This window comes from Emys orbicularis, chromosome 7 (genome assembly GCF_028017835.1).
Source record: "Emys orbicularis isolate rEmyOrb1 chromosome 7, rEmyOrb1.hap1, whole genome shotgun sequence".
Taxonomy (NCBI): domain Eukaryota; kingdom Metazoa; phylum Chordata; order Testudines; family Emydidae; genus Emys; species Emys orbicularis.
In genome coordinates this window covers 44623240-44641932 of record NC_088689.1, presented here as the reverse complement: position 1 = coordinate 44641932, position 18693 = coordinate 44623240, and the positions used below count along the sequence as shown (strand labels likewise).

Below are 18693 nucleotides of genomic sequence, written 5' to 3'. Positions count from 1 at the left end.
TATAGCTCATTATCACTCCTGTTGCTGTATATGTGCAGACCATAGGTCCTAGGACTCAGTAATGCTTTGTTGTTTGGTGTGTACACAATATATTGTAAATGCTGTGTGATTATCTGTGTGTTGGTCTGCCTTCCCTTGTCATCTCTCTGCAAGCCAAAATTGTGACAAATAGCTGTCCATGACCCCATATTTGTACTTGAAATTGTGAAACGTTTTTGGGTCCTCACAATTTCACAAAAGGCTAAACTGAACAGGTTTGAACACTACGTGGAACAAACTGGTAAAAACTCCCTCAGAACATTTTTCAACACTTGTGATCAGGACTAAGTATGATCACATTAAACTCCTAGAAAGTTGCCAGCATGGTTTATCTGGCTAATATAGACAGAACCTGTGGTATGTGTGTGGCCTGTAGCACAAACAGACATTGCACACTTTATCCTTCAGATACTTGGAGCTGGAGAGATTGATTTTAAAGCCAAACCCAAAGGGATTTCCAGGAGTCAGAGGGCATCTGCAACATTCAGTTCAGTTTTAAAAGTAAGTGAAATGTGTGGGCTAAAGGGCTTGACAGTGTCTCTTTAAGGATTTCTTTATTTCTGAAGGAGTGGGGGAAAGGGATTAATGTTGTGGTCCTAAACTCCAAACCAGCTTTCCCCACTTCCCTTTTATTTTTTGTCTATTAGAAAAGAAGACAGCAATCTGTTAAGAGGATTAGCTCCATCACTCGAGCTCACAATGGGGACCCCCCAACGAAGAAGGTCTATCTTTGTGAGTGTCCATCTTGGATGCTTTGCTTCCCCGTGGAGGTGCAAGCAAAGGGAGACCAGAGGAGATGAACAGGGTCACCACCCTGTCTCTCTGTCCATGTCACATGGTCCCGCCAGTTGATTTCAACTAGGCTGATGCCAAAGGTCTAATTAGATCCAGACTGACAAAATATAACCCATCCTTATGTCAATAAACATGTCCCATTTAAAGCTTTCTGATCTAGAAAATGAACTGTTACTGTGAACTCTACACAGGGTAATTTGGACTGAGGAGAAACGGAGTGCTTCTACAAAGCAAAATTTGTTATGTCAGGGGACCTGACTGTGTCAGAACCTGGTAATACCCTCATGGTGTTATAACGCATTATATTCCTGTGTAGACAGAACTAACCATGTTACTAAACTGTGTTACAGTCCTGGAATTTACAAGTCTAGAGCAGCCTAACCGTAGTCTGAACCCATGAACTGAACTGCTGCCAACTGCTAGCCAGGATTCACAAACCAGTCCCTATGCTAAACCTAGCCTGCCCCCACAAACTGCTACCAAACTTTACTCCAGCCTAGGTTAACAATCATCCCCAAACCATATCCTAGCCTGCCATTGCCTACAAATTAGCTCTAAACTAGTCCCAATGTTAACCATAGCTTGGTCCCAGATACTTGTGCCAGATTTCACACTCACCGGAGTACCCCGCCCCAACTTTAAACCAGTCACAAGCCCTACCCTAGCTTAAGCCTACAAGCTGGTCCCCAATTGGCCCCAAATTCAATCCCATACCATCTCCAGCCCATGAATTTGTCCCAGTTTGAGGCACTTTAACTGCCCGGCAAACCTGGCTTGTAGGATAGCTTTGTGAAAGTCAGGACAGTCCTACAGATTTGGAGTCAAGTGGTCAGTGTTTCAGATTTCTGATAGGCTGTAGCCTGGGCAGTGGCACTGGAAAACTTTTAAAAGTGGGAGTGCTGAAAGCCAGCTCCCTTGCCCCTGTCTGCGCCTCCCACCCCAGCTGGGGCTGGGAGCAGTGTCGTGTCTCGGGGAGGTTGGACAGAGGTAAGGGGGCAAAGGCTGGGGGCGGGCACGGGGCCAGGAGCGGAGCCCCGGGAGCAGGGGGGCTGGGTGCAGGGCCCCGGGCACGGGGCCAGTGGCCAGCGCCCCAAGAGCAGAGCCCCGGGTGTAGGGCTAGCGACCAGGGTGCGGAGCCAGTGGCGGGACCCGAGTCCCGGGCACGGAGCCCCGGGCGCAGGGCTAGCGACCAGGGTGCGGGGCCAGTGGCGGGACCCGAGCCCTGGGCGCAGGGCCGGGGAGCAGAGTCCCAGGCCCGGGAGTGGGGCCCTGGCGCGGAGCCGCAAGCAGGGGGCTAGCGGCCGGGGAGCAGGGCTGGCAGCCGGGACTCAAGCCCTGGGCTGGGGCGTGGAGGCCTGGGCGCTGGGCCAGTAGCCCCGCGTAAAACCTGGGGGTGCTGCAGCACCTCCGCACCCCTAGTTTCCACGCCACGCCTGTGCCTGGGGCGCATTGCCCCATATTCCCTTCTCTTTGTGCCAGGGGCACTCGCCATGCCTAGATTTCAGATGCATCAGGATTATTAGAGTTGATCAGAGTCATGGTGTGAATGAACATGCAGGCCAAGGGAGAGTAGGGTGACCAGACAGCAAGTGTGAAAAATCGGGACAGGGGGTGGGGGGTAATAGGAGCCTATATAAGAAAAAGACCCAAACATCGGGACTGTCCCTATAAAATCAGGACATCTGGTCACCCTAAGGGAGAGGAGTGTAGCATAAATACTGTGGCGAGAGAGGGGCTGATTGCAAAAGAGAGCTCTCTAAATCTTCACAGCCAGTTCAGAGAACTGCAGTTTACTGTGGAGCCTGAAGAGGGGTTTGCTCAGCTCTGGAGAGCCTTGGCTAGAAGAGAAACTGCCTGCTCACTCACCTCGCTCAACTAACTTCCTGTGATGTCAGCCTGGAGGAAGTAGCAGTTTGGGTACAAGTCAGTCAGACTGTATGGAGTAAACAGAGAGAGAATCAACGAGGTGAGTATGCTATTTCTGACAGTGTATCGGTAATCTGCTCAGGCAGCAGTACAGCCTCTGCTGCTTTCCCTTCTCCTCCCACCACCCTCAGATCGGCTTCTTGCAAAATTTCAAAATTATGTCAAGAAATGTGAGGCAAAGAATAAGAGTTTCTAAGTACCGTGCAGAATAACACAGGCAGCTTGGACAGTATAGTGTTCCTGCTCAGGCTAATGTAAGCCATGTACCTGACCCAGAGGAATCTGTTAGTGCTCTTCCTCTACTTGCCCAGCATATGTGGTATGATCAGCATGTTCATGTGTCTGTGCATCTATCAGCCCTCCTGGGAATGGGAGAGACTGGCCTTCAGATTCATATGACAAACTGGGTTACAGGCCATTCTGAGCCTGCTCTCGTAGAGGGGAAACACACTGCTAGCTGTCTCTTTGAAAGGGACATATGCATTGTGGGGAAACACACTGCTAGCTGTCTCTTTGAAAGGGACATATGCATTGTGCATAGGGCATAGGTAAGGCATAGCTGCTATGTTGGATCTTGCTTATCCCCGGGGATTGGATGGAAGTTTCTAACCATCCCTTAAAAAAAACAAGAAAAAAACATCAGTTTGCATTATAGGCAGGGGTTAAGGTCAATTCCAGTTTTCACCCCATGCTTTGAGCATTCCTAGTTCTAATAGCCTGGAAACCATAAGTGCCAAGTTTTAGAAACTAGATCCCTGTGGTGTGATGGTCAGTTTTCCTGGCTGTGTTATAGATTTGACTGGTCATACCAGTTTTTAATTCTTACCAGCAGAAACATGTGTTTGTTAAATCACAGCACAAAATATTCTTCTGTGCAGAGCCCTCCTGCCTGTTTTTCCTAAGGTTCTGCTTCTTAGAGATTTGCTATTACAAGAGGGAAAACCTTATTTTAGAACCTTTTTTAACTTGTAAAACAGCTGACTTTATTGCAATTTCTAAAACTATGTTCATATGACACTTTCAAAAGTATTTTTGACAGCTTTTCAAAAATATCATTCTCTGGGGATTTCATAGCCATGAAAAAGTATCTTTTTCATTTTCTGTCAGTGGGATTTTTGCTGTGTCCAAAAAAAAAACAACCCCCCCCCCCACATTTATAGTGTGGGTAAGTAATAGATAAAATGAGAGAGATAGACACACACATATCTTCCCATTCCCAAAGAGGCTAGATTGTGGCATTTACATCACTATCTTTGGTATGGTGTAATGTGGAGCTGGATCACACCAGCATGTATGCTGGGGAGAAGGTGCCATGATGTCTCTGGGCTTCTCTGTGGGCACATTCCTTAGGATGGAGCAGATTCCACCCCTGTTGCACAGGCCCTCCTCTGCAGGCTGGTGAAGAATGTGGGTTGCACCACGACCCCCTACCTGCTCCCTACTCCTCCCAACCCCTTGTTTTCTGTCTTTGCTCCCTGGTAGGCAGCAGGAGTGAACAGTTCCTACACTCCCCAGAGGCCTCTTGTGGGAGGCCCTTATGCAGTCATGCAAAGAGTGGGGGAAACTTCTTGCATGTCCCTCCTTGACTGCACTCACAATATGGCCCAAGATGTTTAACTGGTTCCCCCTGAGCCTCTCTTCCCTCCTGGATCAGAATGAAGTAGCTAATAATGTAGGGTTACCATATTTCAGCAAGCAAAAAAGAGGACGGGAGGAGCCCCGCCCCCGTCCTGCCCTAGCCCCGCCCCTGCCCCTCCCACTCCCCCCCCCTCAGAACCCCCAACCCTCCCCCCGCTCCTTGTCCCCTGACTGCCCCCTCCTGGGACCCCTGCCCCTAACTGCCCCCCAGGACTCCACCCCCTACCTAAGCCTCCCTGCCTCTTGTCCCCTGACTGCCCCCTCCTGAGACCCTCCCCCCATCCTAACTGGCCCCCTAGGACCCTACCCCCTACCTGTACCCTGACTGCCCCAACCCTTATCCACACCCCCAGACAGACCCCTGGGACTCCCACGCCCCATCCAACCACTCCCCACCCCCTGACAGCCCCCCCCCCGAACTCCCGACCCATCTAAACCCCTCTGCTCCCTGTCCCCTGACTGCTCCAATCCCTCTCCCCACCCCTGCCCCCTGACAGCCCCACCCCCAGAACTCCCAACCCCCACCCCCGCTCCTTGTCCCCTGACTGCCCCCTCCTGGGACCCCTGCTCCTAACTGCCCTCCAGAACCCCACCCCCTACCTAAGCCTCCCTGTTCCTTGTCCCCTAACTGCCCCCTCCTAAGACCCCCCCACCCTAACTGCCCCCCAGGACCCTACCCCCTACCTGTACCCTGACTGTCCAAAACCTTATCCACATCCCCCCCCAAAAGCCCCCCCTGAACTCCCGACCTCCCCCGTCTCTTGACTGCCCCCTCCAAAACCTCCCTGCCCCTTCTCCGACCCCCTGGCCCCCTTGTTGTTGGCCTTCGCCTAACGTCTCTGTGAACTTGCTCAGGAACGGCCTGAGCCGTTCGTCCCGGCACGCTGGGCAGCAGGGGAGGAGGAGCGGGGGAGGAGCTCCAGACTCATAGACTCATAGACTTTAAGGTCAGAAGGGACCATTATGATCATCTAGTCTGACCTCCCGCATGATGCAGGCCACAAAAGCTGACCCACCCACTCCTGGAATAATTCTCTCCCTTGACTCAGCTGTTGAAGTCCCTAATTCATGATTTAAAGACTTCAAGTCGCAGAGAATCCTCCAGCAAGCGACCCCTGCCCCATGCTGCGGAGGAAGGCGAAAAACCTCCAGGGCCTTTGCCAATCTACCCTGGAGGAAAATTCCTTCCCGACCCCAAATATGGCGATCAGCAGAACCCCGAGCATGTGGGCAAGATTCTCCAGCCAGACCCGCATTGACCATTGATACTAATTACCTGCGATGGCGCGTTATTGACCTATTGACTAAAAGCACATTATCCCATCAAACCATCCCCTCCATAAACTTATCAAGCTTAATCTTAAAGCCAGAGAGGTCTTTTGCCCCCACTGTTTCCCTTGGAAGGCTGTTCCAGAACTTCACCCCTCTGACGGTTAGAAACCGTCGTCTAATTTCAAGCCTAAACTTCCCGACGGCCAGTTTATATCCATTTGTTCTCGTATCCACATTAGTACTGAGCTGAAATAATTCCTCTCCCTCCCTGGTATTTATCCCTCTGATATATTTAAAGAGAGCAATCATATCGCCCCTCAGCCTTCTTTTGGTTAGGGTAAACAAACCGAGCTCCTCGAGTCTCCTTTCATACGACAGGTTTTCCATTCCTCGGATCATCCTAGTGGCCCTTCTCTGTACCCGTTCCAGTTTGAGTTCGTCCTTTTTAAACATGGGAGACCAGAACTGCACACAGTACTCCAGATGAGGTCTCACCAGTGCCTTGTATAACGGAACCAGCACCTCCTTATCCCTACTAGAAATTCCTCGCCTAATGCATCCCAAGACCGCATTAGCTTTTTTCACGGCCACGTCACATTGCCGACTCATAGTCATCCTGCGATCAACCAGGACTCCGAGGTCCTTCTCCTCCTCCGTTACTTCCAACCGATGTGTCCCCAGCTTATAACTAAAATTCTTGTTAGTCATCCCTAAATGCATCACCTTACACTTCTCACTATTAAATTTCATCCTATTACTATTACTCCAGTTTACAAGGTCATCCAAGTCTCCCTGCAGGATATCCCGATCCTTCTCGGAATTGGCAATACCTCCCAACTTTGTGTCATCCGCAAACTTTATCAGCCCACTTCTACATTCGGTTCCGAGGTCAGTAATAAATAGATTAAATAAAATCGGACCCAAAACCTTGAGGAACTCCACTGGTAACCTCCCTCCAACCTGACAGTTCACCTTTCAGTACGACCTGCTGCAGTCTCCCCTTTAACCAGTTCTTTATCCACCTCTGGATTTTCATATTGATCCCCATCTTTTCCAATTTAACCAATAATTCCTCATGCGGTACCGTATCAAACGCTTTACTGAAATCGAGGTATATTAGATCCACCGCATTTCCTTTATCTAGAAAGTCTGTTACTTTCTCAAAGAAGGAGATCAGGTTGGTTTGGCACGATCTGCCTTTCGTAAACCCATGTTGTAATTTGTCCCAATTGCCATTGACCTCAAGGTCCTTAACTACTTTCTTCTTCAAAATTTTTTCCAAGACCTTGCATATTACAGATGTTAAACTAACAGACTGCCGGAGGCGATCTGCGAATGCAGGGAGGGAGGGATCTCTGCTGCAGGGAAAGCGGAGGAGGGGCTCTCTCTGGCTGTCGGAGCCCCATGTAAGTGGCACCATCCGGCCGGCTGCCCTGTTAGCCGCGCGCGCTCTGCATGGTGGGGGGGAGGAAGTCCGGACATTTACAAATTCCCCCCGGATGCTATTTTTAGCTCTAAAAGCCGGACATGTCCGGGGGAATCCGGACGAATGGTAACCCTAAATAATGCTCAGAGGGGAACTACAGGTCCTTTCTCCTGTGTGTTACAGGTGTGACAGGGTGGGTATATTGCGTGACCCCGAGGATGGTCCGGATTTTGGCCAACGGAGATATTGTACAGGATGATGACCCCCGGGTGAGAGCAAATGCTCAGCATAGGGAGAACACCTCCCGGCAGGTAATGAAACAAAAAAGTGTGAAAAAGTGCAGTGTATTTTTGTAATTGCTTAGATTTTTTGCTCAAGGAAATGGATGTGCATCATGATTTACATCTTCAATGGATGCTTCATAATTAACGTTCCCTTTAAGCTGCGTGCCTGTGCGGCTGCACAGTAGTGTGGTACCTACAGCACACCTCACGTGGCTGGAAGCGTGGCCAACAGCTGGGCCCTCCTTCCAGAACCTGCAGCAGCTCCTCTTTTGTGCCATGGCAAACCTCAAGCCAGCAGGGATGGGTAAGGAGTGTGTGTGTGTGTGTTTGTGTGTGTAGACAGGAACCATGGTTGCCATTTAGGTAGGGCAGGGGGGTGGCTGTTCACGGAGCCGGCTGTGGAGAGTCTGGTCCCTGCCACTGGGAGCAGCCTCCAAGGGCTACCAGTGCTGAAATGAGCCTGGCCTGTCAGGGAGCTGTGCTGCACCACTGCTGGGGCAGGAGTGCCTGGTCTGTACTCCTGCTTGCTCTGGGCTGCAATGGCAACTCCCTCCCAGGCACCCCGGTTTGGGAGGCAGGATCTTTTGGGAGGGTATGGTAGGGGGCTCCCTCAAGGGCTGAGGCTCCTGGGAAGGGGTGGGTTTAGAAGCTTATGGTAGGAAAGATAGGGGCTCCTGGTTTCCTAACTGTGTGCGTTTTTTAACTCTAAAACTCCTGAAAGTTAATGGGCACTCAGCCACTGCTATGTATGCCTGTGTGTCCCAGATGCATGTGTATTACTAACGTGTTGTTTTAAAAATCCCTTACACCAGTGGTTCTCAAAACCGGTCCGCCGTTTGTTCAGGGAAAGCCCCTGGTGGGCCGGTTTGTTTACCTGCTGCGTCCGCATGTTCGGCCGATTGCAGCTCCCACTGGCCGCGGTTCGCCGCTCCAGGCCAATGGGGGCTGCGGGAAGCGGCGTGGGCCGAGGGATGTGCTGGCCGCCCTTCCCACAGCCCCCATTGGCCTGGAGTGCCGAACCGTGGCCAGTGGGAGCTGCAATTGGCCGAACCTGCGGATGCGGCAGGTAAACAAACTGTCCCAGCCCGCCAGGAGCTTTCCCTGAATAAGCGGTGGACTGGCTTTGAGAACCACTGCCTTACACTGTTCAATGCAATATAGTGTAAAAAGATTTTTTTTTTAAAGTCTCAGATTGCTACAAAAATGTAGCTCTCACTGGAGTTTGAAACCCATTCAGAGCAAAGAAAATGTAAAGGGAACATTGCTCATAATGTTCTGTCCAGAGGGCTAGGCAAGACAGAGTTGGGAGAAGCAGCATTCCACATTTTACTGCAAAATACTGGAAGAATCTTTGGGGTAGGCAGGGGAAATGACAAGTGCTGGTGTGGGTGCAGAATTTGGGTAGGAATCTGAGTTCATATTAAGGGCCTAACCACCCCTGACCAAGGAAAAACACACAGGAGGGGAAAAGATGCTGCAAATCATGGTGCGCTGTGACTGCTGGGCTCTGTAATGTGGGCATGTTGTGCTGGAGAATGGAATGACTGTTGAGGCCAGGGATCTGCAGAAAACATTGGTTTAAGCTCTCTAATTCCCAGACATCAGTTCAGGGCCAGTTCTAGGGGTGGGTGATCACGGCAGTTGCCTTGGGCGCCAACTTCCAGAGGGCAGAGTACTGCTGTGCTGCTCTTTTCTGTTTGTTTTTGTTTTGCTTGGCTGCTCTGGGGGTGCAGAAAATGTCTGTCATCCTGGCCATCAAAATTCCTGCAGCCATTCCTGCATTGGTTGTCCCTCTGCCAGCCCTCCTGGAACCAGCAACATGGCAGCCTGGCTGTGGGGGAATCTTGTTGCTATCAGCTGTCCTACTGAAGTGGTGCATTGTAAGTCCCTTTGTTGGCAGTTGGTAATGTGCTGGGGGAGCAAATGCTGGTTTGAACAGCATTGACTCCAGCTTGGATTTCAGAAATCTGGTAGTAGTTAGAGAAGCATGATCGTTGGCTCCACCCCCTTCTCTCCTGGCACACCTCCCCCTCCTCCAGTCCCATAAATCCCTGACCATGCAGAGTTTGGAAGGGCTTCAGGTTCTCAGGGAAGGAGCTGCTATTCCCAGCTGTTTCCACCTGGCTGGGTTCCCCTACACTTGTGTAAGTGGGTGCGTGTGTCTGGCCCCAAGGGATTTACATACAGGGTGGGTGGGTGAAATTGTGTACTGTGAGGTGTAGCCCAAAAGATGCTGTCCCTGTAATTGTTCTAATGTACCCTACTCTCCATTCCTCTCTCCTCACAATTTCAACTTCAGTTTAGAGCGTAAAAGCCAAGCAGTTCCTAAGAAATGTTTGTGAGAGCCAGGGCAGTCAGTTGTGGTGCCTGCTCTCTGCCGCATTGTCTCTCTCTATGACCACGGGATGATATTTTACTCTGAATTAAATAAATAAAAAGGAGATTTTTGCCTTGTTCTTTCCTTCAGCTCCCACCCCTTCTGTGAGTCTGATTCAGCAGGCTGAATTCCTTCTCTCTCTTATGTTTGCAGGAGTTTTTCAATGAGGTGCCTAATGCAGGCCGTGCTCCACCGCAGCAGCAGGCTGCCAGGCCGGGAGGGCGCTCTCCGTTTTCGGAACTGAACCAGCAGCTAGTGAACATGGGATTCCCCCTCTGGAGCCTCGGTAACCAGGTGGTGGAGCCGGTGATGTCCATCCTGCTGCTTTTCCTCCTCATGATGGTGGGCGTGCGTGGCCTTCTGTTGGTGGGCCTTATCTACGTGGTCTCACACCTGAGCCAGCGGTGACCGTGCCCTCACAGTGGCCACCACTGCTTCCTGCTTGGTGAAAGAAAGTGTGTGTGTGTGTGTGTGTGTGTGTGTGTGTGTGTGTGTGTGTGTAGCGTTCAAGGGGAATTGAAGTGTGGAGTTGGCATGCCCAAGGGCACAATCCCCAGGTGTAGCATTTTTTCTCACATTAAGCTGCTCCTTTCTGAGGGTTGCCCAAGTGAGGCTTGGCTTGCCCAGGAGCTTCAGCCACCAGCTAGAGAGGTCATGCCAGAAGCCCAAACTTTGGTGCAGCTATAGAAAGGGTCTGGCATGTCATGTTGTGTCATCCAGCACTTTATCAGATACAGTGCCTAGACCTGAGGGGAACTGAAATGGGAGCTTAATTTACATCTGCAGGTGTGTAGGGCAGTAGAGGTCTCCGAGGAGTAATAAAACAAACATGCATGAATGTGAGACAATTTGAAAATGGCCTGGAGAAGGTGGGGTTTGCTTTGTAATTCCAATCAGATTTTAGAGGTGTATTGGAAGGGAAGTTTAAATTAAAAGAAGAAGAGATATTGACGGGTTTGAACTGACAGCACAGTATATGCTACATCTTAAACATATAGGATTGGAGGGCTATTATAAGGGGCTGAAGGGGATATTAAAATAGAAAGTGGGGAGACCAGAAAGGAGTTTGAAGAAGATTAAAACAGGGAAGAAGAAAAGTGTCTGTAAAACAGGTGATGTCATCTGTGCTTTTGTCTTGCCTGAGTTGTCCGGGATATTTGTGTTTGAACAAGAACTTGCTCTGGGACGTTGTCACTGTGGGTGATACCTTATACCTGCTGCAATGGGAATGATTCCAACATTGAGTAACTGGGGAAGTTGGGCTTGGAAATGTGTGGATGGAGGAACCAATTTTTAAACAATACAGTCCTTGATAATTTGCAGAAGTGGAAATGAAACATATCTGCTAAAAACACATAAGAGCGGGGTTGTATTAGGTCTGGTGTGTTTTAAAACTTTCTTCAATCCCTCTTTAAGGCCAAGAAACATAAGAACTTTCACCTTGATGAGCTGAGAATCAGTGAGCAATATCTCTCCTCTGTCTTATAAATAGGATTGGGTCTCAGCAAAAACAGCAGATCCAGACTTCGGGGGAAGTTCACATCCCGATCTGGATCCATACTTCAGGCCTGTCACTATAGTGGGCCAAACCAGACCACAGAATTTAAATTACCCTGCCCCTCCCCCACAAATTTGTGGAAGTTTGGATTCAGGTCCAAATACAGATCTGAATTGTGACTTGGGACCATATTGGCTTATATCAGCTTTAGTGTGTGTGTGCATATGCGTGTGCGTGTGTTGGGGTGGAGAAGCCTTACTGAACACTTGTGTAGCATGCATGGACAAAGTGGTTCTTGTTTTTGTTCAATAAACTGAGTGAAGGAAATTGTGCATCACAAATTGACTGTAAATTTTTGCCTTCCCCAGTGGAGTATAAAAATGCCAAGAGCAACACCTCAAATTCTCCTCTGGTTCCTGTGATAACGAGAACCTTCTGCTAAAACAACAAGGAGAAAAAAACCTGTAACATGACGTTTTATTATAAAATTGAAATTGTTCTGTGATACTAGTACATAAATCTCTTTCCAAACTGCCTGTTCTCTGAATTTCTTGCTGTTCTTGGACCTGTGGTGAGCATGCCAGAGCCAGTGAAAGTCAGTGATAGCTCCCCAAGCAGGGCCCCCACAAATCCCAAGTGCTGGAAAGTCTGGGAAGACACAGCTATGGTTTTAACTGGTGTATTGATTAAATACAACTGACTAGCTCAGGGGATTGGAATAGCAAGCCCGTCACTCAGATGGAGTCTAAGAGTCTCACAGATAAAGAGCTGAGCCTGAATCTCACTGAGACTGCCCAGTGACCCAGGCTAGCTTTGTGGGATGGTGCCCTATCATCATGTTGTATTGCATTGTGCTGATGTTTTGGCAGGCTGCTTTGCTTAGGCTGAAGTTCTCAGTCACCCCTTCTAAAACTGAAGCCATCTTTAACTGCAGAGCTTTGGCATTAACTGAAATTTGTTAACTTCTGATGGTCATTTGGTGGCCTATATAAAATGATGTGATGATCTCAGCTCAGTTCCTGATGAACAGCTGTGTAACTTCATAGTAAATGGCACTTATGCTGAGAATTTCAGCATAGAGATCAAGGACTGAATGGCATTCTGAGACTGAACCATGCACCCCTGGAGGGAATCCCTCCAAAGACAACCTGAGGAATATTGGCAGGTTAGTGCTGGGGTGCGGGGTTTACATGGAGAGTGGGCTAACTGGGGAAGCCAAGTCATTACATTGTGTAGAGATGGCAGGGGCTGACTGGCTTCCTGTATCCCCCTCGAACCCAAGTCAATCTCCCCAGTGGAAAACCAGCATAGGGGACTGATCCCATGGGTTTCTGTGGGGTTTCTTCCTGTCTGCATCACCAGCTCTTCCTCCACAGGGAGGCAGAGCATCTGAGAGGGACTCTGACAGAGATGGGGCTTCAACGCTGGGGGCCCCCCATTGTGAGCTCGAGTGACGGAACTAATCCTGTTAGTAAATCATTCCTGCTCTTTCCACAGAAGAGAAGCTCCTTGTGAAAAGAAACAATAAGGGTGAGCATAAGGGATTTGGGTGCTTCTACAAGGGACGTGTTAATCACCAGACCTAATCTCCTAAACGACTGTGTTCCCGTGTCAGGTTGAATTTGAAGCCTGGATGCTCAGAGTAAGTTTGAGGGCTAGTGCAGTAGACTCCATTCAGGCAGGAACTTAATGTATCCTAAAAACTGATTAATTGAAATGAATTAAACCCTGTTAATACCTGCTCCAGCCTGGTTCTTTTGTTACTGTTCCATACCAGCTCCAGTCCTAAACTTCTCACAGTACTAGGCTGCTATGTCATTTTTAACATAAGGTAATTTGTCTCCTATACCTCAACAGGCTGAAGGTTGCATTGCAGCTGAGGATGCTGTGTTTTGTAACCTGGACACGCATCCTTCCCCAGCATCCCAGAATTATGTTAAGGGATACTATGCTAGTGGAGGTACTGTCCGTTTTAACCAGGCTATTCTCTGCATTCCAATGTCTCAGTCAAGTGCTACGAAACATTATGTAGCTGATGTTGTTTAATGAACCATATTGTACATTAACACAGTTTTAAGAGATACTGGGCTTGTAGCAGGCAGATTGAGTGTGACAATTTTGTGATAATTTACATGGGTAAGCATTTGTGAAAGACAAGAGGCAAGTTCCTAGACCAAGGTCAGAGCTTCTTAACACCTTCAACAGAAGAAAAAGGCCATGACTTGCATTGGCTTGGGTTGGTACAAAATCAGTAGAGAAATATCTTTTAGGATCTTTCAATGTTGGAGATTTATTTTGATTCATATAGAGTACAATAACAAAGGGGTTGTTGGCCATGCCAGTCTTAAATCCTGGAAAACTAAGACTAGGTAAGTGGATGATGGTGAATGTGCATGCCAGGGGAATGTGTCTGTGTATTTGTGCATGTGTGTTAAGCACACGCCGGGTATGTGTCCTGTTTTACAGGATTGTATTCATGCATGCCTCGTATGTGCTAATTTTACATGTCTTCTGCAGGGTCACTCAGCTATTTCCCATATGTGGATGTATGTCAGTCATGCATGTCTCTGCTGGTGCTGGCCAGACACATATGCCTTCATGTTGGAGCTCTCGGCACCAATTTCGAACGTATTAATATAAGTAATTAATATGCAATTAATTAGTTGATTAATTAACATAACTCTGTTAAGCTTTAACTCTAAGTAGACCTGAAACACTCAGGGGAGAGGTGGGAGGGATGGAGGGTTTTGACTGGAATTTTGGAATTTGCACCCTTCTCACATAAGGACTCCTTTTCTGCTGGATCTTTTAGCTGAGCTTTCTCTTTTGGGGTGTTCTTATAAACACATTCATTCAGCCATGGCCTTCAGCTTCCTTTTCAGCTTCCCAGCTACTCTGTGTAGTTTGGAGGGTTGCTATTTCTCAGATGGTTAAGGGATGGGCTGAGAAGCGTAATGGATGTGGGTAACAGAGGAAGCAAGCCAGCCCTGTGGGACGGGAGCTGCGCTTATGGAGCAGCGTGGGGTATTGTCAGGGAAGCCTCCAGTTGCAGCTGCCTGCTGCAGTGTGAATAGTTTCACAGCTCACCGAAGAGACGACTGAATTTAATTCAAGATGAATGGGCGCCTCCCCAATATAGATGACATTTTCATTGCAAACTAACAAAGGGAGAAATCCAATTACATCACAAAGGGGCTCCCTAATAGGCCATGCAGCCTGTGTGTGTGGTGCGGCTAGAGGCTTCTGCGCCACAACAATCCGTTGCAGAGGGAAGCCATGCAAGCCATCCATCAGCCACACAAAGCAGGGGGAGAGAAACACTCACCCAACCTTTTTGTGTGTGGGACTAAAAGAGCATCATTTGAAAGTCCAAGAGACACAGAGATTGAGTGAGCAGCCTTTAGCGGGGAAGGGGTTTAGAGTGTCCTTTCCAACCAAGCAGTTCATGTGCGTGCAAGTGTGTTTACATTTTAACCCCTGTTTTGTGAGTCCTTAAATGTGGGGTTCAGGAATCCAGGCTCTAAAACTCTTCCCCCCTCCTTTTGCTCTTAAGTTTCTTCCCTCCCTTCTCCGTCTCAATCAAGCAACTGGAGTCCTGGTGTCAGCAGCCAGGACTGAACTGAAGTCCAAGGAGCTGCATCTATTTATGCCATGGTTGCATTTGGCCTTTTGTTTCTTTCTTCTCCTTCCTTCACCCTTTCCCCCCTTTTTCCCTTTCAGTCTTTCCCCCCTGAGAATCTCTCATTTATGCTATTTTATTTGAGTTGTTATACTGCACCCATCACCCTCTTATATACTCCCCCTCCTCCACTGTTCCCCAACCTTGCAACAAAATCCATAAATCCTCATTCAGTTTTTGTTAGCAGGTAAAAAATACCTGGTACTAGGTCACTGAAATAAAAGGATGAATGCAACTTGAGAGAGAGGGGAAGTCTGGCTGTTGCACAAAGACTCTAATTGCAACACCTGTAACCTGCTTTTGTCGACAGGTAATGAAAGACTTTACATGCATCTTGGAAGTTGATTGGTATGTAAAGTCCCAGGATAAAAACAAGAATTTTTCTATGAGCTGGGGACATATCAGTTGGAAGTGACAGAGGAGGAGAAAGACTTGGGTGTATTGGTTGACCACAGGATGACTATGAGCTGCCAATGTGATGCAGCTGTGAAAAAGGCTAATGCAGTCCTAGGATGCATCAGGTGAAGTATTTCCAGCAGAGATAGGGAAGTGTTATTACCATTATACAAAGCACTGATGAGACCCCATCTGGAATACTGTGTGCAATTCTGGTCTCCCATGTTTAAGAAAGATGAATTCAAACTGGAAAAGGTGTAGAGAAGGGCTACTAGGATGATAAGAGAAATGGAAAGCCTACCTTACAAGTGGAGATTCAAGGAGCTTGTCTTGTTTAGTCTGACCAAATGAAGGCAGAGGGTAGACTTGATTGCTCTCTATACATACATCAGAGGGATAAATACCAGGCAGGGAGAGGAGTTATTTAAGTTAAGCACCACAAGAACAAATGGATATAAACTGGTCATCAACAAGTTTAGGCTTGAAATTAGATGAAGGTTTCTAACCATCAGAGGAGTGAAGTTCTGGAACAGCTTTCTAAGGGGAGCAATGGGGACAACAAAACCTAACTGGCTTCAAGACTGAGCTTGATAAGTTTATGGAGAGGATGGTATGATGAGACTGCCTACAATGGCATGTGGCCCATCTGCGACTGCTAGTAGCAAATATCCTCAATGGCTGGTGATGGGGCACTAAATTGGGAGGGCTCTGAGTCACTACAGTGAATTCTTTCCCAGGTGTCTGGCTGATGGGTCTTGACAACATGCTCATGGTCTCCATAATTGGGGTCAGGAAGGAATCTCCCCCCAGGTAGAGACCCTATGTGTTTCTTTTACCTTCCTCTGCAGCATGGGGCACAGGTCACTAGCAGGTTTAAACTAGAGTAAATGGTAGAGTAAATTCTCAGTAACTTGAAGTCTTTAGATCATGAGTTGAGGATTTCAGTAGCTCAGCCAGAGGTTGTGGGTCTATTACAGGAATGGGTGGGTGAGGTTTTGTGGCCTGCAATGTGCAGGAGGTCAGACTAGATGATCACAATGGTCCCTTCTGACCTTAAAATCTATGAGGCTATGTCAGATTGAACACGCCTAGGTAGAAGCATTTTTTTCTCTTTAATAAACAAAAAGGGAAAATTTGCTGCTCATAGAAGTGAGGGACAAAGCTTAGTGCAGTAGGTATTGTGTAAGCTTACCCTGCCCTCAATTCTTGCCAATGCATCTCAGTCCTTACCTGCAATGACTTCTACTATTGTAAACCTGAGCACAGACTGCCAATCCTACTGAGTGGTGTAATGAGGTTTTGTCAAAACAGAACCATTTGCTGTAGGGTGTGGATTTGATGATTTCCCCCTGAACATCATTAAATTAAAATATTAAAATTAAATAAATAAAAGCATTAAAATAGGAATATTAAAACATCACTGGAGATCTGTGGATTTTCCACAGAATTCTTTAAAATCGTTGGCCTTCTGGATGCATAGGGATGGTCGAATTGGGGACACCTTTGGCTTGAGCCTAGTAGAAGGAGAGTGGAAACCAGAACTGGATATTTGTGGAGAAGAGATGGGGAAATCAGCATTCTTCTCTCTGAATTTGGGACAGATCTGACTACACAATCCAGATCCAGTTCAGATGCTTCCTATAAAACCAAACAGTGAATTTTTGGTTAGTGTTTTGATACCTAGCATCAGTTCTGAATCTGTGCCATGTGAAATGCGATGTGAGTTACAGATGGAAAAGATCTGTTCAATGATCTAGTCTACCCTCTTTTTCCAAAAATCCTCCAAGAGAAAGGGTAAAATTTTCAAAAGCTCCTAAGTGACTTAGAAGCCTTAGTCCCATTGACTTTCAGTGAGAGTTATACCCCTAAGTGCCCAAGTAATTTTGGAAAACAGGATTCAGTCTCCTAAATCACTTAGGCACTTTTGAAAAATTTACCCATGGTGTATCAGATTGTAAATCGATACTGCACTTGCTCACTCACCAGGCCAGAAAGGAATGCAGAGAAAATGAAAAAATCTGGTTCTGACTTGATTCTGGCCATGGGAGATGGGTACAGAGTGGTCACGTGACTTTGGTAACCAGGGAGAAAAGGAGCACTCCTGAGTCATTTCTTCTTTGTGGGTCAAGAGTCAGGGAAAGAGAAACAGAACAGTAAGGACTGAGGCCCAGATCCTCAAAGGGATTTAGGGGCCTAACTACCTCTCGGGGGAGAAGATGAGAGAACAAACACCACATGACTGATGTGTAGTCACATTGCTTAGCATACTTCTGGAAGGCACTCAGCAACTATGGTGATAGGGTTGCCAGCAGAAATATGGGGCAGACCTCAGATGTTCCCAGTCTTGACTTGAGCCTCTGGGGGAGAGTCCTTTCTCTGCCCCTTTCCTTGCAAGGGGTTCTCTCTCTTCAGAACCCAGGTCTGTGGTGCCTGTTCAGGTTCTGTGTGGGTGCTGGGAGCTGAGTCGGAGGCTGACGTTGATGGTCTCCGCCTGCGGCAGTGCTGTGCACTGCCAAGGATCAGGGCTGAAAGAAGGGGTGTGGCCTGGAGGAAGACAGCCATTGAAGGAGGCTTTGCTGCTACCACCAGGGGCACCATTAAAGATTTCAATGGGAGGGGCAACTTTCAGAGGGGCTGCCAGGCCAAATTTGAGTGGCATTGCCATCCTGCGCGCCAGGTCAAGTTGCCAACTTTACAAAGTGAAGTGTCAGAGCACGGCTCCGTCCTGGATTTCAGACTCCAGCATGATTACCCAGACTGCTCCAGCAGCACTACACTCTTGGTTGGAATATGGGATACAAGGCGTCCCACCCTGATTTAGTATGGAACAGGCAATTTTTTATTTAAATAAGGGACGTCCATTGTAATATGGGACTTGGCAACCCTGTATGAGCGCAATATAAGAACCTATATATACTAGAACAGAACTCCCACTGATTTCTGATTCACTGTCCTTTGGAGCATGATGAACTCAATGTGATGGGATGGCTGGCAGGAAATATTGAGTCAGAGTGCCATCTGGTGGATCATGGAGATGTCAGTACATTTTATGCAATTTGTTGTATAATTTGAATGAAATAGTTGCAAAAATGCGACTATTCCGTCCCTTTAAAATAGGTTTTATATAGAGCTGCATCTCCTTCTTCTCATCCCATCAACTGAGATCAAGTCATTGTGCAAGTATATGCCATCTTCCTCTGTCCAAAGTGGCAATAAGATCCATTTCCTTACCATCGTCTTTGATGCAATCCATCCATCACTTCCTTGGTTTTATTCAGATCTCTTTCCTGCCACCCTCTCCTGCCATGCTATCATCACCAGGTCCTCTTCAGGTACCCGAACCACTGGAGTTATGTTTCATGG

General features: G+C 47.9%; 1 protein-coding gene across 1 annotated transcript; it reads left to right on the top strand.

The window, feature by feature from the left end:
- Positions 1 to 2733: 2733 nt before the first annotated feature.
- FAM241B (family with sequence similarity 241 member B) lies at positions 2734 to 11789 on the top strand. Its single transcript, XM_065407933.1, has 3 exons — positions 2734 to 2800; positions 7280 to 7407; positions 9911 to 11789. Exons 2-3 carry the CDS (start codon positions 7315 to 7317, stop codon positions 10163 to 10165), a joined length of 348 nt encoding a protein of 115 aa, XP_065264005.1. The 5' UTR covers positions 2734 to 2800; positions 7280 to 7314; the 3' UTR covers positions 10166 to 11789.
- Positions 11790 to 18693: the final 6904 nt, after the last annotated feature.

What these genes read in the sequence shown, in the direction of transcription:
- FAM241B (XM_065407933.1), top strand. Translation starts at nt 7,315, where the DNA reads ATGGTCCGGATTTTGGCCAACGGAGATATTGTACAGGATGATGACCCC. An exon ending in GGGAGAACACCTCCCGGCAG is followed by an intron (nt 7,408 to 9,910) that starts GTAATGAAACAA and finishes TTATGTTTGCAG; the next exon opens with GAGTTTTTCAATGAGGTGCC.